The sequence below is a fragment of the Patella vulgata genome, chromosome 5, assembly GCF_932274485.2.
Source record: "Patella vulgata chromosome 5, xgPatVulg1.2, whole genome shotgun sequence".
NCBI lineage: Eukaryota > Metazoa > Mollusca > Gastropoda > Patellidae > Patella > Patella vulgata.
The window spans coordinates 31,202,672-31,229,831 of record NC_065883.2 but is presented as its reverse complement, the minus strand read 5'-3'; the positions used below and the strand labels follow the sequence as shown (position 1 = coordinate 31,229,831).

Below are 27,160 nucleotides of genomic sequence, written 5' to 3'. Positions count from 1 at the left end.
CTCTCATAAGTAGTTCTTACAGTCATATTAATCCATGCAACCCATCACTTACCAAAATATATGCAATCAATTTTATTTCGTTTCTTACCAGCTAACATCCAATATTTCGGTAAACCATGTAAATTCTGGAATCTTCTGCACGCTGATGAATTTGAGTAGCCGAAAATAATCCACCGGCATCAGCTTCGTAAACTACATCTGAAAGTATTTTTCTGCCATTATGGCTGGCACGGGTTCCATTGCGTTTGATGAATATGGTCGTCCATTTATCATTGTTCGCGATCAGGAAAATAAGACCCGTTTAACAGGCATTGAGGCCCACAAGGTAAAAAAATACTTTATTATGGTTTGACATGTATATATATATTCTGCTCCAAATTCTGGTGAATGCAAGTTAAAGACCTATTTATGAGATACCTCTTTGATGATTGATCAAAGTATTTTAAACATTATTGTTACAGTTCCAGGCTTATATTCAGGACTGTTAGAGGTTGTGTTGGCCAATTTCATTTAGGCCAATCAGCCTTTTTATCAGGGATGGAAATTCTTTTCAATTTGTTATGTCTACTTTTTCGCAACTGGTTTGAACATGTAATTGATCGGTCCATTCGAAGGACAGAAACTATGAGGTAGTGTGTGAAATAATAAAATAAAAGTTTTATAGAATTTAATGATCTAATGTAATATATATTTTTCTTATTTAGAGTCACATTCTTGCTGCCAAATCAATAGCCAATGTTTTGAAGACAAGTCTGGGCCCCAAGGGTCTGGATAAGATGCTTGTAGGACCTGATGGAGACTTAACAATCACAAATGATGGAGCTACAATTCTTAGTCAGATGGATGTCGAACATCAGATTGCAAAGCTAATGGTCCAGTTATCACGATCACAAGATGATGAAATAGGTGACGGTACAACAGGAGTTGTAGGTGCGTTATTTATGGCAATTGTGTATTAGCCAATCAATATCCTAATGACCTAAGGTTTGGTCCATCAATTTCAGTCGGCAAAACATATAAAGTCTGATTTCTACGGCTGTAATTATCGTAGCTCGGGGTATCATGCATCATAATAATCACAAAAATGTTAACTATCGTTTGATAGGCTATGTTGAAATCCTCCCGGAAACTAATGTGCGATTCACCAATGAAGTGAGCCGTAGCAGTTCGCATGTATGGAAAACCCCGGCCACGTGACGTCAGAGCAATATTTTCCCGCGAGTGTCTCCCGTACATAAAGGATGAATTTGCTTACATTTCATAATTTTTAAGACTGAATCTTTGCAAATATTTAAATTTATAATTAAACTATTACCATAAAATTGCTAGTTATACATTTAAATAAAGTAGTAATTCAGAGTCATAGATTGAAGTGGGCTATATTTGATCCGCTGGCTGTGAGATTTCACGCTTTAAAGTCACATGACCTGAAACCCCTAATACCTGTCAGTTTGATTTGTAAAGTTACTGCCGTCACTGTCACACTAAACTTGTTTAAACTCCGATGGTCAGTTTTTGTGTTTTGTTTCGCTAGTGCAAGTAGGAATCCTATCAAGATTTAATGAAGCAAAACAATGCTTTGAGGTGTTTTTTAATACCTGTCAAAATGAAGATGGTGGGCTTTTATTTGATGCCTGGCATTTTAACAATTTTGTAATTTCTATTGTTTCAGTTTTAGCTGGTGCTTTGTTAGAACAAGCTGAACAGTTGCTAGATCGAGGAATTCATCCAATCAGAATAGCTGATGGATATGAAATTGCAGCTAAAGTTGCTGTAGAAACATTAGATAAAATTAGTGAAAGATTTGAGGTGGATTTAAAGAAACCAGAACCTTTAATCAGATTAGCTATGACAACCTTGGGATCTAAAATGTAAGTTATTTAGTTTTTCTCACCTTAATAATGAAATATATGCCTTGATAGGTTGAGCTGCCCATAAAATCTTTGGTTTTCACGAGTAATGGTTAGATTGTCTGTTGTGACAACAGATTTATAAAATTATGTTCGGTTTATTGTGCAATTTGCTATTTTTTTGTGGTGTCGTTAGGAGCAGCATATTTTGGTTGTTTAGTAGAATTTAAATATCTAAATAGAATAGCCTACTAGTCATATTTTCTTTTTGCTCTTACAAGTTTTTAAAATTATTTGCTGACTTGCCAACCTAGCAATCTTCTAAAGTAGGATTTCTGTCAAGATGGTTTGTATAAAATAGTCTTGATCATACAGGCCCGTCAGTCAGAGAATGGTAGAAGTCTGGTTTAGCCCACCAAATTTCTAAACAAGGGCACGCAACTCCCAATGGCATACAAGACTTGTATATATATAAATATGGTGCTAAAGATGTCAATATCCTTTTCAGTATTAATCGTTGTCATCGTCAGATGGCTGAAATAGCTGTTAATGCTATTCTAGCTGTGGCTGATTTAGATCGTAAGGATGTTGATTTTGAACTGATCAAAGTAGAAGGCAAAGTTGGAGGGAAGTTAGAAGATACAATGTTAGTTAAAGGTGTTGTTATTGACAAAGATATGAGTCATCCACAGATGCCTAAAGTAAGTTACTTACATTTGATCGATAATTAATGGACTTGCTTGAAACAGGGCTGGGGCAAGTACAATCAGACTTGCAAATGTGTGGGGGACCACCCTCCCACAAAATAATGTGAATATATCATCATTACACACTAAGATCTTGGTTCCTTTTGATAATTGTGTATATCCGAACGTAACTTCCTGGATTACGGCTTCTGATTGTTCGAAAAATTGCATTTTTATCTTGCGGATTCTCTAGAGGTTACAATTTTTTTTTCTGATTTTAAAAACCGTTTAAATATTTCACCATTCCACCATAATGAAGGTTGAATTCGAATTTCGGGAAAATCGAAAAGAAACTGCCCGACAAAATGGCCGCTCTTTGTACGCAAATGTGGGCGAATCCTGCCTGGCAGCCGCTGGTTTTTGTATTTGATTGGCTATAACAGATTTTTTTTTTCTATGAATTATTTCTTCGAAATATCAAGTTACGGCATAAAGGCAAAGGGAAAATTTCAGGTGAGGCGCACACGTTATGACCCAAAAACTGTAATGGTATGGCTTTGAAAAATGAATTGAATGTATAATTACTGCATTTGATTTCAAGTAATTATATATAATTCATAATCAATCCAAATAGTTTGTCAATTAACATTGAATAAATTTTGGGAAATTATATTAAGCATATTAAGTAACATAAAATGATGAGTTACTTGAAGACCATTGTTTGTTAATGAGTATTTGAACATCAGCTGTTCATTCCATTTCACTGTTTAAATGTTTTCTCTGATCATTTTCAGGTTGTTAAAGATGCTAAAATGGCTATCCTCACCTGTCCATTTGAACCCCCTAAACCTAAAACTAAACACAAGTTAGACGTCACATCAGTAGAAGATTATCATAAACTGAGAGAATATGAAATCAGCAAGTTTGAAAGTATGGTTCAATCGGTATGTAGGCTGTACATTTTGTTTTAATTATTTTCATTCTTGAGTTCTATGCACAAGACTTGTATGGATTGGATTGAACAAAATCTATTGTTTTAATACCCAATCAATAACAAGTGACCTGTGCCGTGTATGAGAAAGATTATGCTTTGTATAAATCTATAGACATTGAATTTGAAATTAGCATAGAGAATACCTACTAAGATATAAATATTTTAAGTAGTTCAGACACTATGCTATATAAAACCTCTAAATATCTTACTGTGATAATCAGATTCAATTTACTATAAATTTTCTCTGGATGGAAGATAGATGACATGCAAAATTGGATAAAAAAAAAAAATATTCCAATCTGTTCTTGTATTTAATAAAAAATCTTTATTAGGAAGCTATCAAAAATATCTTGTTGCCTTCCCTTTGTTTTAAAATGTTTTAATGCTCAAATATTTACATATCTGATAATGAGTGTATCTGGCGTTAATGTCTGAAATTTACAATTTGATGTCTTAATAATGTCATTCTTACAGAGTGGAATTATTTGCTGAATTATATAATCCTGTTGGAATGAACTAAATATTGACTAAATAAAATAAAAATGTTCCTACATGTATGTTACAGGTGAAGGATAAGGGAGCTAACTTAGTTATATGTCAATGGGGTTTTGACGATGAGGCCAATCATTTATTATTACAAAAACAATTACCTGCTGTACGGTGGGTTGGTGGTCCTGAAATAGAGGTTGGTATATTTAATTGATTGCATTCCAAAATCACCTGGCTGTTTTATTTATTTCAATGCTGTGTGGAGTGCAGCGGTTGTAACCGATTTTAGATGTTCGTTCAAAATGCATTGCATTAAATTGCCAATGCTTGGATTATTGAATAGTATGTGAATCTATGGTTGTTTTCATCATGATCTAGAAATGATATTTGTTTTGTTGTCGAAAGTAATAAGGACTCTGTAGCGAAATATTCTGCATATTTGTTTTTTTTTATTTACACTCAAAGCCATTAAAAAACGCATTGCCAAATTCAAAGCTTATTTACATGTACTGCAACAACATTTAACAAATGTACATAACAATTGACAAAGATGAGATAACAAGCATCTGTGGATAATTTCATGAAAGAATTCACTATAAATGCACAAAACCGAAACGTCGGAACAATGAAACAAAGCAGGGGTTAGCTGAAGTCAATATCGGGTATGTCCACCCTGAGCTCTTACACATGCCTGAAGTCGCCTTGGCATGGACTGGCACAGATGTCTCACTACACGCTGTGGGATTGTTTGCCAATGATTTTGGAGTGCCTGTGCCAACTCTGCAACAGTTCAAGGGGGCATGGCTTGAGTTTGAACCCATCCAAGTTCATCCCAAAGGTGTTCAATTGGGTTCATGTCGGGAGACATAGCGGGCCAATCCATAACACGGACATGATGAGTGTTCAGAAAGTCTCTTGTCAACCTGGCAGTTGGGCGTTGTCATGCTGGAAAACCATTTGTTAACGGATGCCATGTTGAGCCAGCAATAGAAGCAACACCAGACGAAAGATGGCGTCAACATAATGTCGAGCGTTGAGATTGCCTTGGACCACCACCAACTGGGAAGTTGACGTTGATAGCAGTCCAAACCATGTCGCCACCTCCCCCGAAATGATCCCTTTCCAGCACGCAGTTACCGGCGAAGCGTTCATTTCGACGTCGGTAGATACGGTGACATCCATCAGGAAAACTGAGTTTGAATCGGGATTCATCCGAGAAGATGACATTTCGCCATGATGGGTTGTGCAGATACCCCTGATTTGTGGCCCATTGCTGTCTGGCAAGTCGATGACGATGCAAAAGGATTTGACCTTGGTATGGTCGACAGCAGCGTAACCCAAGAGCAGCCAGGTGCCTTCGGACTGTTTGAGGCTGATCTGAAGTTGCCATGTTCCAGCAGTTCCCCTGGCAGTAGCAGTAGCTGACTGGAACCTGATGTGCAGATGTTGTAGTCAGATGTGGCGATCTTGAGCAGCGGTTAAAGGTGGCGATCCAAGTCAGGGTCAATTGGCAACTCTTCCAGTGGTGTGGAAGTGTTGTCTGAGGCGAGCAATGGTTGATGGGTGGACATAAGTGTCTGGAGACGGCTACCTGTAAAGCCCCCTGATCCAGCATGCCAATAGCACTGTTCCTGTTTTCTTGTGTAAGGTGTCATTTTTCCAAAGTGATGAACGTTGAAATTTTGATCTGTATTTAAAGGACCAGAGTGCAGGGAATACACATGCAAAACGTGTGACATGGGACTGCTTAAAATTGTGAAAAAAGACAAGTGTTGCGTTTGCACGAACAATATTCATTACCGAGAACTGATATTGGGTTCAAACCCAGAACTCCACAAAAAGAGACCCATCATCAGTTTCACCTATGTGCCATAAGATAGGAAAGCCCAAGAAAACGTTTACCAGAAATATTTAACGAATTAGGTATTGCGTTTTTAATGGCTTGGAGTGTATTTATCCTTTTTTTTTTTTTTTAATTACCACAGTTGACATTCAAATGTTTGTACATCATTCATTTTAATTTCACATCAGCTCTACATCTTTCAGTTATTAATTTATAGTTTTCATTTGTTTTCGTAACAGGAATAACCATTTTAAAATAATTTTCAGTTGATTGCCATAGCAACAGGAGGTCGCATTGTACCAAGATTTGAAGAATTAACTCCAGAGAAATTAGGTCATGCTGGTATTGTTAGAGAATTAACATTCGGTACAACAAAAGAACGAATGTTGGTTATAGAAGAATGTAAAAATTCTAGAGCTGTAACAATCTTCATCAGAGGTGGAAATAAAATGGTGAGTGGTTCAATAGTTTGAGACTTTGTTGATGGAATACTGATCTTCTTTGTTTATTCTGGATGCTGTTTTTGCCTGACTTTAATCGAAAGCCCAGAGTGTGACATATACTATTCAAAAAAAGTAGGGGATATTTGATTTTTAAGTGTTATTAAAGTCACCTAATGAAACTGACGAAGAAACAAATGACAAAATGAAATGAAGTTCACATTCATCGATTTATTCCAAATGATCGTTAGACTAAGTAAGGCACAGACTGACCATTATAAGGGTAAAATGATACCCGGGGTCAAACAGCAAAGTTACCACAGCATCACAACCAAGTCAGTAACGGGTAAATCCTCCTCTGTTTGCCAAACAAGCATTGATCCGACGTGGCATACTCCTAATGAGACGTCTAAGGTCATTTTGGTCCAGATTGTCCCATTCCTGTTGCAACGCAGCAGCAAGTTCTTGGACATTGGCAGGACGTTGTTGACGTTGACGTAACCTCTGTCCAAGCATGTCCCAGACATGCTCGATGGGGGAGAGGTCGGGACTCAGTGCTGGCCAAGGTAATGTGGTGATGTTCTGTTGTTGGAGGTAACCTGTAACGATCCTGGCCCTGTGACATCTTGCGTTGTCATCCTGGAAGATGAAACGGCGGCCATGACGTCGTGCGAACGGCACAACATGGACTGCCAAGATGTTGTCCCGGTAGTACTGGCCTGTAACACGCCCTGCAACAACATGTAAAGCCGTTCTTCCAGCAACAGTGATGCCTGCCCACACCATAACAGAACCACCCCCAAATCGATCATGTCTGATGACGTTAACGTCTTGGAAGCGCTCGTTTCGACGACGCCACACCCTCCTTCGTCTGTCCAAAAAATCAACAGTGAACCTTGACTCATCTGAAAACATCACATTGCTCCAGCGTCGATTATCCCAGTGTTGACGATCCCTACACCAACGACGTCTTGCCTGAATGTGATGATCTCTCAAACAAGGGATCACGCGAGGACGTCGGGCGCGAAGGTGACCCCTATGCAGTCGATTCCAAATCGTCTGGCCACTCACTCTCACACCAGTGTCTGTTTGAAGACGAGCGCTGATCTGATTTGCTGTGATGACACGATTTCTCAAGGCCAAGGTACGGATAAATCGATCCTGGGCTTGAGTTGTCGCCCTTGGTCGACCTGAGCGTGGTCTGTCCTGTACAGATTGTGTATCACGGTATCTGGACCATAGCCTGCTTATGACAGACTGAGAAACATTCATCGTCCGCGCCACAACCGCCTGTGTTGTGCCGATCTGTAGCATGCCAAGGGCACGTAACCTTTCATTTTGGGTAAGCCGACGCATATCAAAATTTGTTTTCTGGTCACTAAAACAATTAAACTGATGTTTCCACCCTGGAATTCAATGCCACAATGACTGTAACATTCAAAGTCAGAGTCGTGCAAATCTTGGGTTGGACCCCCATGATGATCCCAAGCATCACCTGCATTCCATGCGGTAGCTATTGGTGCGTTTGGGCGTCACATGTAACTGGAAATGTTTCTTCTGTTAGGTTCTATAGTGACTTTTTTCGTAGTCATTTGCATATTTTAGTATTATGCCCCCAAAATCAAATATCCCCTACTTTTTTTGAATAGTATATATACAAGTCAATAAATTATAGTGCACTGGGTAGGCCTAGTGAAATTAACTTTGTCAAATAGCATACTTTTTGGTGTAAACCCTTTGCGATTAAATATAAGATTAGCATAGAGAATACCTACTAAGATATGTATATTTTAAGTAGTTCAGACACTATGCTATATAAAACATTTATCTTATTGTATAATCAGATTGAATTTGTCATACATTCTCTCTGAATATAAGGTAATTGACAATGTAAAGCGTTTGAGAGCTGCTCACAGAGTATGTATTGTCAGTGCTATATAAATTGTTATATTATATAAATGTGATAAAATCAAAAGGTGGTTCGCAACATTTTCATGTTGGAGGTTTGCAATTATTCCTATATCGTTATTGAAGCTCAATTGAAAGTATCGCATATAACAAAAAGAAGATTTCCTGAAAATCTGAGAATTTCAGATGGCTACTTTCTATGTATGAAATCTGAGGGGCTGAGCAAGAAAACTGTAGACATACATATTATGTTTGAAAAAGCTTGATCTTGTGTATGAATATACATTGCATCAAAAATATATTATTTTACAGATTGTTGAAGAAGCTAAAAGAAGTTTACATGATGCTTTGTGTGTTATCCGTAATTTAGTTCGTGATGATCGGGTTGTGTTTGGTGGAGGGGCACCTGAAATTGCCTGTTCATTGGCTGTAGCTTCTGCAGCTGACGAGGTTTATTTATATTTTAACACGTTTGTAATTTTTATATGCACTGATTATCATGTGGATGTATATTGTCGTTGCCCCGGTCCGTCCACAATTTGTTAGAGGGCACTTACAGGTCACGATTCTGATGAAACTTAAAATATATGTTTATATCCCAAAGATCTGTTTGTTTTTCGATATTCGCGCATATCGGACTGTGATTTCCTGGATTATGGCCTCTGATTGTATGAAGAAACGTGTTTTTAGCTTGTTGCTCCTCTTAGAGGTGACAATTTTTATCCGATTTAAAAAAAAAAATTTAAATTTATCACCGTCAAACCATAATTACGGTAAAGTTTGAATTTCGTGAAAATAGGACCGAAACTGCTGGATAAAATGGCCTCTCTCTGTATGCAAATAGGTTGTGGATCCTGTAGAGGTCACAATTTATATCCGATTTCAATGAAACTTAAATTAGATGTTTATTTCCCAAAGATCCGAGTTCCTGGATTATGGCCCACTGCTTTTTACGTTGTTTTTTTTTTATAGTTTCTCTGTCCATCTCGTGCAGGGCGTATATCCGAACTAACCTATTCAGTGTTAAGTTTCTTTACGCTAGTGCCTCTTCAAATGTGGGTCTGGGAGGGGGAGTGGTTATGGTTGTGAATCTACAAAAACACAATCTGAAGCTACAAATGTTAGTGTAATGTATTGCATACCAAGCTGTAGAAAATTAATATTACTTTTTCAGATTTCAACCTTAGAACAGTATGCTGTCCGTTCATTCTCCGAAGCCTTGGAAAGTATTCCTTTAGCTCTAGCTGAAAATAGTGGACATGCACCTATTCACACTTTGGCCGAGGTGAAGTCTCGTCATGTGAAAGAGAAGAATCCTAGACTTGGTATTGACTGTCTACACCGAGGATCAAACGGTAAGATTTCTATTTACACGAGGTTCACTGCAAAACTTTACATCATGGAGGAAAGAAATTAATTAATTAATATACTCAGTTGAAATAAAAGGCTAATGCCATTATCCATTTTATTCAAATAAACAATGTTAGTATAAAAATATTTATTTCTTTTGTTTCGTTTGTCATCCATGATCATAAATTGAATATTGAATATCAATTTTGGGGATCTCATATGACATTTGATCACCTAATAACACATTCTACAGTAGATATCGCTTATGTTATAACTTACATAATCTACTGAGCGATACCTCCTAAGGAGTTATCGTTTTACATGAATGGCCAATTAAAAAGCAACTACTTTTTGGATCAAGTAAAAATTTTTTGGGAAAAGTTTCTTAATTACCATAAACATTTAGAATACTTAAAGGAAACACTTTGCAATGGGCAACTTGCTGTCAATTAATGATGTATCATTACGACGTAATGTAATCATCAGGTTCAGTAAAATTAAATCTATACCAAAGAATTATACTTATTTGTGCGCTTAAGAAAGGGTTTTGTTATATTTTTAATAGCAAAAAAGACGTGTAGGGGATTCTCTATTTAACATCTGAGTGGTTAATGCTTTAATAAAAGATTAATACATGTAGAAGAATATACAAATTTGACTATATATACTTTTCTATCTGTATTAAGGACCCCGGTAACTAATGAAATTTGTTGCAATGCTGTTTTTGTACACCATTTTCTACGATATTGTTAAGGGAAATATTACTGATTATACTTTAACAGCTATGTATTTCTTGGCTATAATCTATGTCTCCAAGGGGGGGTTGGATGGCTGAATGGTTAGCATGCGCGCGCTGTATCATAAAGTCTGTCATTGAGTCGACTGGCGTGGTTTCGAATCCCCGGTTGTACGTGACAAGGAGTAGGGTCCATACATGCCAACCTGAGGAGATTGAAAATCAGAATGCCTTGTATTGAGAAATTAGCACCTATTTAAAGCAGTACCTTGTATTATTGGATAAAAACAGCTGGTGATTTAGGTCCATGCATCTGAGTTTTTTTTTTACCTATTTATATATGAAAGTATGCATATATCCTTTTGGTCATTTACATGTAGGCATGACCTAAATTTGTTAAGTGAAGATTTTTTGTAAGAGGCTTTTAGGTTTGAGCAGCTCAAGTGTTTTTTTAGTTTCAAAATGTTCGTAATACCACCGTAAGCAACACATCAATCACTCCTACAGACTAAACTAATTGCGAATTCGTCGCCTCTACGCGAGGGCGTAATGGTTCCTAGAAATTCTTTGCCGTAAGTTTCCCGGTATTTCTGTCTGACATTTGTTTTGGAGGCCATTTTGTTTGTCTTGACGACCGACACGGAAGTAGAAGTCGTAAATTATTTATACTGGGTTTTATTTATAATTGTAATCTGTTTTTTTTCACACATGGAAAACAGCTTGAAAACATTTTTTATCAAGTCAGAAGGAAATATTGCTAAGGAAGAAGCAACAACGTTACTGGCAACTAACGGTAAACCCGCCGTGTAGCAAATAATATCCGCGAAGTATGCAAATTAGGCACGGCCTATGACGAAATAACCACATGACATTTTAGTCTTGATTAGTCCAGACATATTAGCTTATTCCATTTTATATTAATAATAATCGAGAACACTGGAGACATGTTTTTGGCTATTTCCGTCGTTTTACCGCGAATTATGCAAATTAGACACGGCAAATGACGGAAATAACCACATGACATTTTGATCTTGATTAGTCCAGACATAATAGCTTATTCCATTTTATATTAATAATAATAAGGAAAACATGACACATGTTCTCGACTATTTTCGTTGTTTTACCGACTCGTACTACGATAAACAGTATCGCCATCAGATTCACAACAAATAGCGAGAATGCCGAGACAGTCGTCAATGTAAAAATAAAACGAGAGGGATTTTATCAATCAAAAAGGTCAGGAATGAAATATAATAAATTTCTTCCAATAAATTTTAAAAAACGGAATTATAAAGAGTAAAATCGGAATTCAGAATTAGACTCAGAAAATCGGAATGATTCCGACAAAATCGGAATAGTTGGCATGTATGAGGGTCGCCTGTCCAACCTCATGGGTTTTCTCCGGGTCCTCCGGTTTCCTCCCACTGCTAAAGACCCCTATATGCGCAAGCGAATTATTGAAATAAAATTAAACCGTATGTTAGTCCCAAAATGACCTAGTTTGTGTCGAGTGGACGTTAAACCCCATTTCTCTCTCTCTCTCTCTATGTCTCCAATATTAAATGGTTTGATCGATTCTAAATAAAAAATTATCATTTCAGACATGAAGGAACAACATGTTATCGAGACACTGATGGCTAAAAAACAACAACTTTTACTAGCTACACAATTAGTTCGTATGATCCTGAAAATCGATGATGTCAGAGTACCTAGTGATGGCTTCTAGTGCTAGCATTTATTTAATTTATATTTAATTTGTACTATTTTCATCTCCAGTGCTACTTTGTATATGTAAATTTCATTTATAATTCATGTAAAAGAAAAAAAAAATACCCAAACATTTTCTATGTAAAATTTAAAAAAAATCAAAAACGGTTTGTCTTTCATTCCCAAATTTAGAATATGTTGCAGATGTAATTACTGTTTATGAATTTCAGAGTGTTGTTTAAGAGGATGAACTATTGTTCCATAAGATAGTAGTTTTGGTCTGTACCAATAGGATAAAATCTACTACAGACATATTCCACTGCAAGGGGAAAGAAAGGATTGTTGGTTGCAAACTGGGTAAAATTACTACAAGTTCAGTTTTGGGTGACTGTTTCTAACTGTTAACTTGACATTACTGTTCAGCGTGCTGCCCTGCAGATCACCAAAGGCAAATCTGCTTTACATCATGCTCCACTTGCCGACTTTCGGGCAATCAAATCTTCAAACTGGTAGAGGCCCACAAAAATGTACTGGCATATATGGTCTTAGTTTACAAAATAATGTGTCTGAAGTCCAGTACACCACTACTAAAAAAATTTCTCCAATGCAAACTTTTCAGTGCCATAAGAACAATTTACACAATATATGATTTGATGTATACTGATTAAAACACCCTGAATTGTAAAACAGTTAAAAATCGGGTTAATATGTGCGACATTTTTTCGGCCATCATTATTTGTTTCATCAAATTTTTGGGATGTCTGGTGGGCAGCGTGGTAATTCAGTTGCAAAACCACATAAGGCTACATTGGACCACTTCCTGGTTTGTTATATTCAAGTGAAAGAAGAGACGGAAAACAGGAATTTCATTCCCCCGAATCGGGCACGAATGCCAACATATTCCTGGTATCCTTATGGGAAATGCAGATGCACAGTATGTCGTCGTCCACAATTTTTTGTAAACATTAGAATCATCCGATCTGCATTGAATTTATATGTACTTTTTGAATTGGTACAACCACAAAGCTTATTTCTAGCTGAATTTCTGCTACAAGGTCCTTCCTACTAAACAAATTATACACTTTTGGAAAGCTTATCCAGAGAGCTCCAAGCAAAATGTATGCTTTAACTTGATTCAGGGCCAGATGAAAATATAATTGTCAAGTAAATGCTGGCTATATTTATACTAACAATTGTGTAGTTGACGTAAAATTAGAATATTGACAAAAACACCCGGTGCCTTCATCGTATTAAAGCAAAGAATATGCTATTGGTTAAACTTTGATAAGGAGTTATCTCCCTTAAAGTAAAATAATAATTTATTGATAACAGTATTCGATAAACTGAATAGGATTTAAGGGTAAAGTGACACCATCTTGTTGCATAGTAGTCTCAACACCAACAAGACTGAAGATATTATTTCCCAGCATAGAATAGTAGCCCTTGGATACAAACGTTCAAAATAAACTCTATTACTCACAATACACTATTTCACAGTCCACACCCCTTTAATTCGTACATTCGCGTGTTATCACGTAAACGAAAATTTCAGTTTCACCACTTTATTGCCCAATCGCGGTTACACCTACAGACAGCTATTATCTCTCTATTTATACCCTGTCGATCTATGTAGTACAGTAGTCAGTCTTAGATTTTCGAGTTGCTTTCCTATTTCCTTGTAGTGTGAGATTTCCACGTCTTGCTACCACGGGTTTGGGATCCGCCATTTTCTTTTTTAATCTTGATGCGAATAATCTTTAAAATGACAACGCTTAGCGGAACATTGTATATAATATGCAAAGATTTCATTTACATCATCATACATACAATTATGTCGTATTCCCTTTAGTAATAACACATTTCGCCGTTGTATAAATGTAAACAATGTTTCGTAGGTAGCTTTCGTGTCCGAATATCTAGTATGTCCTTGACCTTATGCTTATATCAATGAGCAAAGTGTTAATTTTAAATACAAATTTTTAATTTAAACAACTGCGGAATACGATTAATTCATATCAAAATACAAATGAGGTGTCATTTACGGGATTTGATAATATTAAAAAAATAAGTCATGCATGAACTCGAGGCAAGCAACACTTCCTTTGAGCGGTAATTCGGCACAGAAAGGTAAATAAAAATGCAATAAATAGTTTTTGACAATTATACTTACATAAGGTGGTAAATCGTAATATTATAGACTATTCATTTGCAAGAACTGTCACATCTTTTAATATCAACATTACTCATATGGACCGTTCTGTAAATTGATGAAAACAGAACTGTCAAAATCTAAGCTATCATGGCTGCCGTTGTCAAGCGTTGGTAAATGTTAGCAAAAAGGCTTGTTTCTAAATTTTGGATAGATTATTATTTATTTATGTTAGAATAATAATCATTTTGAGGGTCTGATTTAGAATTTGTTACCTAGATATAATTTTTTGTGGGGCAAATTCATTTCGATGGAGTACCATTTGAAACACATCATATTTTCCAATCAATCATTCAGCTGGACCTTTCCACATTCAATAGTGGACTATTAAAATACAGATGTGACGTCATCCTTTGATGTTGGAGTACCATTATTTCAAATAATCGTACGGGCAATGTGCCAAGCGTAACTTGGTAAAATATTGAACTCGAGTGACGTATTTCATTGCAAAGCACGTGCAAGTGTCTGTATTTTAAGTTGTTTAATGGTCTCGAGCTTAAGAAATTGCGTAATATATTACAATATATTACTTAATGTCTCGCTCTCGACCATTAAACAATACTTAGTGTACAGTCTAAGATTAAACAATGTGTTGAGTGTGAATAAATATTGAATAAAATTTATAACAAATTATTTTACTGTAAAACTTAGTAAAAATGTTCAATCTTTAATTGTCAGTGCATCTTTATACTTCCTGGCACAAAGTTTCAAGGGGTGAATTAAGAAGTAATACAAATGATAACAATGTGTATTCATTATAAAAACTTGCTGAAAACTAAAAGCAGTTTCAAGGAAATTGTGATGTAGTATTTACAATATTCCATACAGACACGAAACATTTAATCCAAATGATGTTTATGATGGTACTCCATACAAAAAGTCTGAAAGTAGTCCCTTGAAAAAAATGGAGGATATTTGAAAAATAAAACTTTAATTATATGGACGTGGTGTACTAAAACAATGATAGTTTTCTAAATTTGAAGTCTTGATGGTTGTATTGTATATATTCAGGTATCTCTGTGAGACTTTGTGAATTCCCATGTTAAGTTGTTTACCCTGTAACTGCGCAGTGCTGAATGGTATATTTGCTTCATATTTTCCAAAATTACAAATTCCAAAGTCATTATTTTTTTTTATCTTCATCAATTTTTTTATTGTTCAGTATCATCTCTAGACACAAAAAAAGGCACTAAAGGTGTTGTGAATGATTTTTTGAGGAAACCCCCCATTTCAGGTGTTGCGACAATTTTTGTCACTTTACCTTGCCCTTAACTACAGACAAGGGCCAATATAAGTACAACCTTTTTTGTCCTCCGCAGGGGACTATTGTTGTATTCGGATCCTTGGATCCAGGGGTGTTACACATTTATATGTGGGTGGAAATAAAAATCAACCATTCTCCATGTTAGAATTCCAATCTCTATCTTTATTACTTTAAAAGGCAGAAGAACTACAACATAAGGGAGACAACTTGTGTCTGCTTAAACATAAGGTTTCAGACCACAATGATATAGAATATACCACAATATGACATCCCCCCGCGTTAAAACAAAATTCCATAGGAATTTTTGAAAAGAAGAGATATAAATGGAAAAACATTCACACACTATCACACAAAAATAAGAAAAGCTTAAATATACATGAGAATAAAAATGAGGGATGATACGATATGATACCAAAAATGAGAAAGTAGTAAAACAAGAACAATATTGAATGTTAATTAAAACAAAACAAATTATGAAAATTACATGTCATCTATAATATACTTAGAAATCCTACGATAACTCCATTTTGAAATGTTCTCTATAAAACAAACTTGATTGAGAAGTATTGCTCCAACCTAATACTATATTATCTCTTTAACATACAAGTGTATATCAAATTATCCAACTATCAGATACATATAAACAATAATGATCTAATTTTAACTATGAAGAGTCTCATCATAATATAGGAGTGTATGATAAATAGCAAAAATAGGTTTACCTTCAATACAAGCTTAAACACATTGTGTAAGGAACAATTCTAAAAATATTTACTTTGATATTTACGGAGATTACCAGTTACTTGAAGAGTATTTTCATTAATTAACTCATGAGCAATATTACAAAACTCAACATTATGATCTATATTAATCCATTCACAACTTTGTTGTTGTTTTGGGCTAAATTTGACAAGCAATTGAAATTTACCAAATTTAAATCTTGCTCTTTTGATTTCAATAAAATTGTCATCATTCACAACTTCTGTTAAGTAGTTGAGTTGTTCTTCCATTTGAGGAGGTGATAACATAGATAAAGAGGCAATAGTTTGATTAGGTATACATCTATTAATATCAACAGAAGTCGTAAATCTATCATAAGTAATAAACTTATTATTAAATTCAGGTAAATTATAACCATTTTCATCTGTAAACTGATACAAACTATCCTTAGTATTCAATACAGGTGAATCATTGCTAGATACAGATTTACCTAATTGTTTACGTAATTGGTCAATATGTGTTAATCTCTTTACTGGCTCATTAGTTCTTATGAAACAAGGTTTAAGCCGATTAATGGAATAGACATCAGGCAAAACTCTACCATCTAATGTTGCTAAAATGTAATGTGTGCGATCCAAAATCTGGTGGACAATCAAAGGTCCGCACCATTCAGCTTTGATTTTCTTTGACTTAGAGGTTAAAGCTGATGAGGAAGGTTTCAGAACATAAACAAACTGTCCTAATCCATAAACTGGATTTGTACTTAGACTGTGTGAGATACTAACATTTTGACTTAATTGTTTGCGTTTTTGCATATCTAAAATAGTAGAAGACATAGAATCAAACTTTTGTTTCAAATGTGACAAATAATCCGAATAGGATTTACAAAGACTCTTGTCAAAGTTCCAGTTGAGAGAAGTAAGATTTTTGGGTTCTTTTCCAAAAACGAGCTGATATGGGCTATGATTTCCAAGTTGTGGTGAAACAAATGAATTATATGCATAACAACTGGTAGAAACAAACCTGACCCAATCCGTACCAAATTGATTTAGATTGAATTTGAGAAGGTCAGATACAGATTTAATATGTCTCTCAACCAACAAGCTACCATGGTTTGCAACACTGATTAGTTTGTGATCTATTCCTAATGAAGAACAAAGAATAGATACCAATTTTCCTGTCAAAGAGGATGCTGCATCTGTAATTAATACAGAAGGAGGGCCAAAAATGCAAACGATCTTTTGGATGATAGCCTCACAAATAGTTTCCGCATCAAGAGACTTCAATGGAACACACAGTATAAATCTAGTTATTTCGTCGCATATCACCATTAAATGTTTGAATCCACTGGGTGAAGCTGGCATGGATTTAAAATCTAAGCAAAGTTTATCGAAAGTTCGAAATTCGGTAGGTATTCGTGGATGAAAAAGACGAACATCGTCTGACTTCGGTTTAAACTGTTGGCATGGATGGCAGCTGCTAATATAATTAGCTATGGTGTGAAACATCTGTGGAAAATAAAAAAGTTTCCGCATGGTGAGGTAAGTTCTGGTAATACCTTGATGACTGGATAGAATATTATCATGGTAAATACTGATTAAATTAGAACACATCGATTCAGGAATTGCCAACTGGAGACTAAATGTTTCATCCTTATGAATAATAAGACGAAATAATACATTATCATAGAGAATATATTCGTCAGATTTATTCTTAACCGATTTGGCCGCTGCACGGTTGGAAGGAAGTATACCGTGAGATAAATAGTCATAAATGGGTTTAAAATATGGTGATGTCTCTTGTTGTATACGCAGTTGATTGCAATCAATAGGAAGATTGTAATCTCGTATCATTTTTCTCTTGATGATTGAAAGTAATTTATCCAACTCTCGCTGTTTGGGAAAATGAGATTTAACAACCTGTGCAGAATTATGAACAACTGGGCTAGGAGGCATGCACAATTCAATAGGTATTTCAACATTGGGTGTCTCTGAGTCAAGGATTCGGTCAACAAGTCGAGGTTCATTGGGAAAAGTAGAAGGTGGTGCATAAACAGAAGACAAGGGAGTAGACTCTTGCTGAGTTGATTGTTGAATAGTATGAGACTTGTTGCCAGACTTTGATGTAGAGACGGCTTGTCTATCATTGGATCTATCTTCAAAATCACTGGGAAAATTATGAAGAGATTGTTGATTTGCTGAAACTGGAGGATTGGTAAGCATAGATGAAGAAGATAACTTTTGTTTTGAGGAATTAAGATCCGGAATGGGTATGTTCTGTTGTTTTGCCCACTGACGAGTTATAGGTCTTTCTGTTAAAGTAAATGCTGTAGGAACTACTGAATCTATCTCTGAATCATCCTCAAGGGGATTACGAGACAAAAAATCTGCGAGAACTAGCTCCTTTCCCTTTTTGTAACCGATCTTGAAGGAAAAATGGGAGAGTTTTACTAAAAGTTTCTGAAGTCGATTTGTACAAGGTGCACGTTTTGAATCAAATAGATGAATGATGGCTGCATGATCTACATATGCATCAAATTCTACTCCACGTAATAAATACTGGAAATTGGAAATATTTATGAGTAATCCGAATAACTCTAATTCAGTAACGGAATATCTTTCACAAGCTTTTGGTAAGCGTTTTGAGTAATATCCTAACAGTCGTTCTTGACCTTGAATGACTTGAGTAAGGTAAGATCCTGTTGCAAAGCGAGATGGATCGCTGTAAAGGGTTAAGCGTCCGGTGCCAGAAGGCATATATAGAACGGGTGGCTTTACTAACAAAGATTTTACTTTAGTGAAGGCTGTTTCTTGAGCTTCTGACCAATTGAAAACCGAACGTTTATTGGATATCTTATGTAGAGGTTGCAATATGGATTGCAAACTGGGCAAGAAGTTTGACAAATAATTGACAGCGCCCACAAAACGTCGTACATCTCTGGTTGACCTAGGCCTGGGAAGATTCTGAATGGCTTTACACCTATCTGACAAAGGCTGAATAGTCACTAGGCCGTCTGAACCAAGTTGTATTTTATGACCCATATATGTAACTTCCTGACGAAAAAATGCACATTTACGAGGACAAATTTTTAAACCATGTTGAATAAGGGCCTTAAAAAGAAGATTTAAATGTCGTGTATGAGAATCAGTATCATGACTAAAAACAATTATATCATCATGGTGTGCGATACAGAAATCGTAACTACTTGGAATAGTTGCTAAAACATTATCAACTGTTGATTGAAAAACCGCTGGAGATATACATAATCCTTGTGTTAGTCTCTTAAAATAGTAATGTTTTCCACCAGAGTATGAAGATATGCCTGTGTACTGTTGAGCTTTAGGCGATAAAGGAAGGGAAAAGAAGGCCGACTTAAGATCTAAACAACTAAGAACAGCAGGTGAAGCGTTACCAATTCTCTTCAGAGTGTCTGTCAACAGTGGAAACGGATGATTTAAGCGCTTAATCCGCGAATTTAAATATCTGAAATCTACAACGACTCGCTTTTCATTGGTTCCCTTCTTTGGAAGAATCAAGACAGGTGATGTGTAGGCTTGACTACCAACTGCAAGTATTCCTAACTTCACTAATTTCTGTAACTCTTGATCAACTATACGTTTTTCTTTTTCGGTTTTAGGGTAAGGCCTAATATAAAAAGGTTTGTCATCAGTGACGTCAATATCAACTTGGATATTGGGACATTTTCCGATTTCGCCATTCAAGCTGAATGCTTCTTTATGTTTAGTCAAAAGCTGGTAGAAATTGTCTTTCTGGTTGGCTGTAAGAAGACTTTTGGTAAGGTCAATTGTAGAGCGAAATACAGAGTCTGATGAATGACTGGTGTAATTAGACTCATATTCTGTAGATATATTAATAGAGTCACAAACGAAAATGTCATGTAGTGAAACATGGGATATAGGTCTAGATGATGGAATATGTAATGTCTTGGAAGTTGTATTACATATTGGAATCACAGCACTATTTCTTTTTAGCTTGATAAGAAATGTTGAAGGACAAGCACTTTTAATCTTACTATTACATGTCATTAAAACCTCGCGATTGCGAAAAATACCTGGAATTTTACCATGAACAGTAACATAACGTTGCTGATTGGGTTTGACATAGACTGAATTAGATGTTGAGAATGAAATGTTGGTAGATCGACACTGCAAAACATTGTTATTAAAACTAAGGTTGGCATCCAACTTTGCCAATGTCTCTTGACCAACGATCAAATCAATTCCAACAAGATTGGAAGCAATGTACACTTCAAAAACTAAAGTATGACCTTGAATAACTATCTCAAGTTGTAGCGAATGAGAACAAACTATTAGTTGACCATTAGCCATTCTAAATTTTAGGGATTGTTCTAATTTATGAAGTGGTAAACTACTGAGATATGAAGATGACTCAATAGTAAATGATGAGATTAGTGATCGAGTAGCACCACTATCAAACAAAAGTAAAGCAGAATGTCCATCAGGGAAATTACCTTTACAATAATTACGTTTTGACAATTGTATGTTTAAAGGTTTGGTCTGTGATGATGACATCGGGAATTTATTCGGAGCAATGGAACAAATTCCCTGTATTAAAAATCCTGATTATGTTTGTCAGCTATGTGCCTTTGGCGGACGAAACAAGAGCGCCAAGTATGGTTAGGCTTTCCACAGTAGTCACAGACAATTTGACGATTCCTATGACTTTGAAAAAAATCTTGACGTCTTGGAGAAAATTCTCGGTGATTTGGAGAAAAATCTTGACGACTTGAAGAAAATCGACTGTTATAATATGATCTGTTGTTATGTCTTGAGAAATGAGAATTTCGATTTTGTCTAGGGCTATGAGGTCGAAATTCATTGGTATGGCGTGCCTTAGGACTGATTGAGTGATCGATGCGTCGATTATCATTGGAAGAAGAATGATGAGAAGATGACCGTCTCCGAGGAGAAGAAAAACCTGAAGCAAATTGTCGTGATGGGCGTTCCAGCTCTAGCTTAAGATCAGCTAAATCTTGTTTTAAGTGTGCTATCTCAGTATCCTTGTCATTTTCTGCCGTGAAAAAGGTTACTTCCTTAGTTTTACTGTCACTCTTGTGAATGTCAAAGTAATACTGAGCTTTGAGAGCTATGTCAGAAATAGAAGTCCTGTCATTAATTGACATTGCCACAGCTTGTTGACATAATGATGGCAAAATGGAAACAAACTTGTATCGCAGTTGTGCATCAGCTATGTCCAACTGTCTTCCTAATCTCTGAAGTTCCTCTAAATTTTCAGAGGGCGGTTTAGTTTCGTCATAACAAAATGAAGCGTAATCCTTATGCAAACCAAAGGGCGTCCGATTATCAGAAAATCTCTCAATAAACTGAGTGCGGAGATCTGCCAAGCTTCGGAACACTTTACCTTCTATCCATAGACGTGCTTTGCTTTTTAATGTTTGCCTGAAGAGACCAACCATCACATTAATTCCTGCAACATTGACAGGGTTCTGATCATGATTATGATGTTCTAAATAATCCACGAAAGTCAAATAATGTGCTGTAGCAAGATCCCTACTTAGGATAGACCCATCAAATTTATCAGCATTAAAGGGCTTACCTTGAGCCATTTCAAAGTTGTACAAAATGAACTTATGAAATGCCACAAATTAATTATGAAACAATATATATACATGTATCAAGCTTACAAAATGTTAGAAAACTAATTACTAAACAATATATCAAATTAACAAAATGGAAATTCAAGTACTGTACACAATAACACATTCACCCAACACAATCATACAATACAATCATACAATATCCTAACAACGATAACCAAGCAGGTAAAAAAAACACAAGTCAATAATATTCAATGAATGTCGATAATTTAACAAATGATTTATATAGGAAAATATCGCACAAATGTCACTGCAACTGCATATGCATCAAATCACTGTAGACTGTAGATTTCAAAATGTTACTATTACTATTAAATACTATTCAGTATGAAGCTAAAAACTGGCATGTTATGTTATAATTGTCACTGGACTGTCTAAGGCTAGAATTAAAAGTCGGTAGGCCTATACTACATCTACAATAATTGGTCTTCTCTGGGATTATCTACACCACACTGCCTGCTCAAGAATACTAAATAATATTACTACATTCACAGTCACATAAAACTGGAAACTGGATCGAAATCATAGTATGAATTGAAAATTAGGTAATGATGATGTAAGTTGAACATAAACATGGTTTAAATTATTCTGTCTTCAAGACTAGGCTCTCCAAAATAAATTCAGACTTTGGATAATTGTAGGCAATGTAGGGCTATCTCAATCTGATCTCATCTGTGATTCATTTAGTAAATTGTAAATGTAATTCTCTGCACAATGAAAATTCTCAAAATTAGAATGATACTAGATTGATTAAAGTTCCATCAGTTGACTAATATCAGTAGAGTTCAAGATATACAGTAAAGTCAAGCAGTATTGCTTAGTCCATTCTAAGAAAGCACATGGAAAGCACATGGCACAGATATGAAAAGCACATGGTACTCTTAAACTGTCACAAAAATCTGATTAAATCCATAGTTTGGTGAAAAACATACAAAATATGAAGCACAATAAGTTTAGGATGTTTTGCATCTCCACCATGTTGTATTCGGATCCTTGGATCCAGGGGTGTTACACATTTATATGTGGGTGGAAATAAAAATCAACCATTCTCCATGTTAGAATTCCAATCTCTATCTTTATTACTTTAAAAGGCAGAAGAACTACAACATAAGGGAGACAACTTGTGTCTGCTTAAACATAAGGTTTCAGACCACAATGATATAGAATATACCACAATATGACACTATTAAAATGGGTTGGTCCGTCTGTCTGTCTCAGGCCAACCCCCCCCCCCCCTGCAAAAAGTTTCGCACCCCCTGTGAAAAATATACACTGCCCGTCAATTACGTGTATACAGCACCCCTGAGAACACTTACCGTCCCCCTCGCTGCCCTGAGCTAGTTACGGCCCTGGTCTGTCCGTCCATCACACTTTTTGGGACACAATAACTCTCTAATTGAGCTAGAATGTTCAAACTTGGTGTAGGTATTTATTAGGTCAATGGCTTGATGGAGTTCGAAGATGGGCATTTTCTGCTTAGGGTAAGCAGAGATAAGCAATTTGATTGGTTGATGCTTTGGGACACGATAGTTCTAATTAAGTGAGGGTAAGCAGAGCGATAAACAATTTAATTGGTCGAGACTTTGGAACACAATAACTCTCCTTCTAATTGAGGTAGAATGTTCAAACTTGGTGTAGGCGTTCATTAGGTGAATGCCTTGATGGAGTTCGATGATGAACATTGTCTGCTTACGGTAAGCAGAGATAAGCTATCTGATTGGTTGATGCTTTTGGATACGATAACTTTGGTTATAATGAAGTGAATATAGGTTCTTAGGCTAAGGAGCAATAAGCAATTTGATTGGCCAAGACTTTGGAACATAACAACACTGCTTTTAATTGAGGTAGAATGTCTAAACTTGATGTAGATGTTCATTTGGTGAATGTCTTGACTGAGTTCAATGATTAGCAGAGCTAATCAATTTCATTGGTCGATGCTTTGGGACAAGATAATCTTGATTCTATATGATAGAGAGTGATGAAACTAAGTGTCTAGTTTGGTTGCTCTATACTTTTGAAAAAAAAAAAATAAATGTGCGATTAATTAATATGTGTCATCTATTTATTTTGGGATTTCGGCGTGGGACATCAGTCTCACTGTTGGCTTGTTCAGATATTTCGTATTTTCACTGAAATAGATATGACTAAAACTAAATAATACTGTAATGGGAGTGACAACATTGTAATAAAAAGAAAATAAAATAAAATGAGTTTAATGTCCTACTGTTGTGCACTAACCCGTATGATGAAGATGAGCATACGCCATACATTTTAGTTCGGTGGGGTTTGTGGGCATTGTACGTGTACAGCTAGTATTCCTGTTTTCCATGCAGGTGTTATCAGTGACTCAGTAAGGGGCTGGCTAATTTACCGGGGTGGTCCAGTGTTTGATCGTGGTCCGGCGTGGTTTCGCCTTGACCGTGACTCACTAATCAGGACTCCCGGGGTTTGATCCCCGTGTTGACCTAGATAGTTCCCCAAACTTTCCAGCGTTGTTCCCCATTGTTAGTGGCGCAGGAAGGAGGTGAGGGGCAGCGTCTAGTTATCTGAAATGAAGAGTAGACTAACGTCGCTGTTTGGACCGAATTCCTCCTATAGCATAATGTATGGCGTATGTATATCTTCATTATCCCGGTTGATACTAAACAGTTAGGCATTAAACTCCATTTAACTTTTTTTACAGGCCCCTGGGACCACATTAACTATATAAACATTGGGCTTGTGTGCCCATACATGGTCTTGTGCGTCATACAGCATCAGCAGCCAACACGCACCTGAAATACAGTTATCAATTGCAGACATTTGACAGAAAAAGAGATTACACTCTATTACCGTTAATTGATTTCCAAAATTCTGTATGTTCCCATGTCCATTATGTTTTCTGCAAATTGGTTTAAATCCAAATTTAACCAATGCCATATTCTTTTGCCGAGGATGAAGGCATTGAGTGCTTTCGCCAATATTTAATTTTATGTCAACTTTACAATTGTAAGTATAAATATAGCATTTACTTGACACTTATCACAATTTTCATCTGGCCCTAATTCGAGTTATTGCAAACATTTTGCTTGGAACCCTCTGGATTTGTGTTTCTAGTGTTATAAGCTTTCCAAAAATGTATAGTTTGTTTAGTAGGGAGGACCTTGTAGCGGAATTGTTTTTCTACGCAAGCTAGAAATTTTGGCTGCAGGCCTAGATCGAATTTCAAAAATTTCCTTTAATAAAATTGATCTTCCAATCTGTATTATTAGTAAAACCAAGAAGTCTGCTAGTTTCAACCTTGACAAATCGGCCCCGTTTGTCGCGACGCAGGAGCGCCATCACGTAGTGATCTCTAAAACTATTATGGCCACTTCCGCCTTCATTTCTATCGGGTTTGGAGCTCAAAGTACGGCAATAAACTCACTTAACTTGACATACCTTTCGACTTTGTGGAATAACAATCTATAATTCTACTGATCTTTTTTTTGAAAATCTTATCGGATTCCTGAGAACAGATGTAGGCCTATTTTCTTCATGATCACCATCAAAACATTGAAGAATCCATTATGTCGTAAATTTTATGTTAATTAGATTGCCATTACTTAGATTTTCCTTTTTCTCACTGTTTTATTGTCGATTTGGGATGATACGAATATTTAGTATATATTAAAGACGTCTCTATTCATTTGACGTTTAAACCTTTATAATGTACATGAATTTTAGGTACTATTTGTTTTTGCGGATGAATACAGCTGTTCTGTATTGTATTCTGTTGTAGACTGTGAAAATTTTGGATCCATGTGTCGACGCTTTAAATCATATGGATCCATTAAACCTTCTAACTGTTTAATTCCATTTTTTTCATTGAAGATTCTTATATTACAAATCTTTCCTTACACTAGAAACGTAATCACTGGTTCCACTTTGTACAATTTTGTGAACGTTCAAACGACAAATGTTATCACCCAATCTGTATTAAATTGTCCTATAATTACCTACAAGATAAGAATATGCGACAACCCTTGTCGACTGGTCCGAAGATTTAGCTGATGTGGGGGTATGTTTCGTTGGAACAAAACGCGGGTGGCTTGTTAACCTTGTGTATTTTCTCTGGTCGCTGCTAAAGATCCAAAGCCCAGCTTAACCGGAGCGGGGCCCTGGGCCTGACTAGAATCGTGGTGCTACTAACGCGACGAAAATTATGTAAGTAACCCGTGTTGTTTGTCGTGTGCGTGACCGTGACTGCAGTGAGGGAATATGGGAAAGCTGCTCTTTCGACCAATCACAGAGAAGGTTGAGGGATAGCTCAGTCTCCGCCCTCGCGCCGCTAGATTATTACCGTGAAACTTCCATCTGGAATTTGATTTTTTTCCTTCTTTTGCCATGAACCGCGGGGCCCCCATAAACTACGGGGCCCTGGGCCCCCAGGCCCATGCCTAAGCTGGGCTTTGTGAAGATCCCTACGCGCAAGCGAATTATTGAAATAAAATTGTACCATGTTAATCCCGAAATTACCTAGCTTGTTTCGACACAACGTTAATCCCAATGTCTCTCTTTATATGCATCATTTAAATTAGTGAAACGAAGAAGGCTATTGAATTTCAGTTATGGCCAATGTTTTACTTTGTTGAACCCTGTGAACGCTCGAACGACAAAAGTTTTTATCATTCGATCTGTATGAAATTTATATTCATCATTTAAATTAGTGAAACGAAGAAGTCCATTGGATATCAGCAATTTCCGTCAATAACTTCTGACCTTTGTTTAACTCTGGTGAACCGTATGAAATTTATATGCATTATATGAATTAGTAAAACGAAAAAGAGAGAGAAAGGGAGAAAAAGGGAGGGGGGGGGTAACGTCCATTCGACACAAACCAGGTCATTTCGAGAATAACATATGGTTCAATTTTATTTCAATAATTCGCTTGGGCGTAGGGGTCTTTCGCAGTGGGAGGAAACCGGAGGACCCGGAGAAAACCCACGATGTTGGACAGTCAACTCAATGACAGACCTTAGTCTACGGCGCGCACGCGGATGTGTGTTTCGTTGTCTGGTGACCTATCTTTTATGTCTAAAAATATGTAATTATTTAAAGATACTGTTTTTGAATTTTCAAGTAGTATTTTGTAGTTTTATTAAGGAAATCTCTTAGACGAACTAAATCTCGCTAATATCTTTAGAGAGTTGTTATTTGATTTAAATACCGCCCGGTACGATATTGTTGCTTATATTGACGCTTAGAGTCGAATTCTTTAGGGGGAGTCGCGAGCCTTTACTGATTTATATCTATACCCCTATAACAAATCGATCTTATCTATCAT

General features: G+C 36.2%; 1 protein-coding gene across 1 annotated transcript; it reads left to right on the top strand.

Annotated features, from left to right (window-relative positions):
• The first annotated feature begins 99 nt into the window (after nucleotides 1-99).
• LOC126822295 (T-complex protein 1 subunit epsilon) lies at nucleotides 100-12,182 on the top strand. Its single transcript, XM_050551094.2, has 10 exons — nucleotides 100-325; nucleotides 705-930; nucleotides 1,673-1,871; nucleotides 2,359-2,551; nucleotides 3,331-3,480; nucleotides 4,096-4,215; nucleotides 6,129-6,314; nucleotides 8,523-8,660; nucleotides 9,385-9,565; nucleotides 11,898-12,182. Exons 1-10 carry the CDS (start codon nucleotides 221-223, stop codon nucleotides 12,020-12,022), a joined length of 1,623 nt encoding a protein of 540 aa, XP_050407051.1. The 5' UTR covers nucleotides 100-220; the 3' UTR covers nucleotides 12,023-12,182.
• Nucleotides 12,183-27,160: the final 14,978 nt, after the last annotated feature.

Coding starts and splice junctions, on each gene's coding strand:
- LOC126822295 (XM_050551094.2), top strand. CDS start 221: ATGGCTGGCACGGGTTCCATTGCGTTTGATGAATATGGTCGTCCATTT. Junction 326..704: donor CAGGCATTGAGGCCCACAAG/GTAAAAAAATAC, acceptor TTTCTTATTTAG/AGTCACATTCTTGCTGCCAA. Junction 931..1,672: donor CGGTACAACAGGAGTTGTAG/GTGCGTTATTTA, acceptor CTATTGTTTCAG/TTTTAGCTGGTGCTTTGTTA.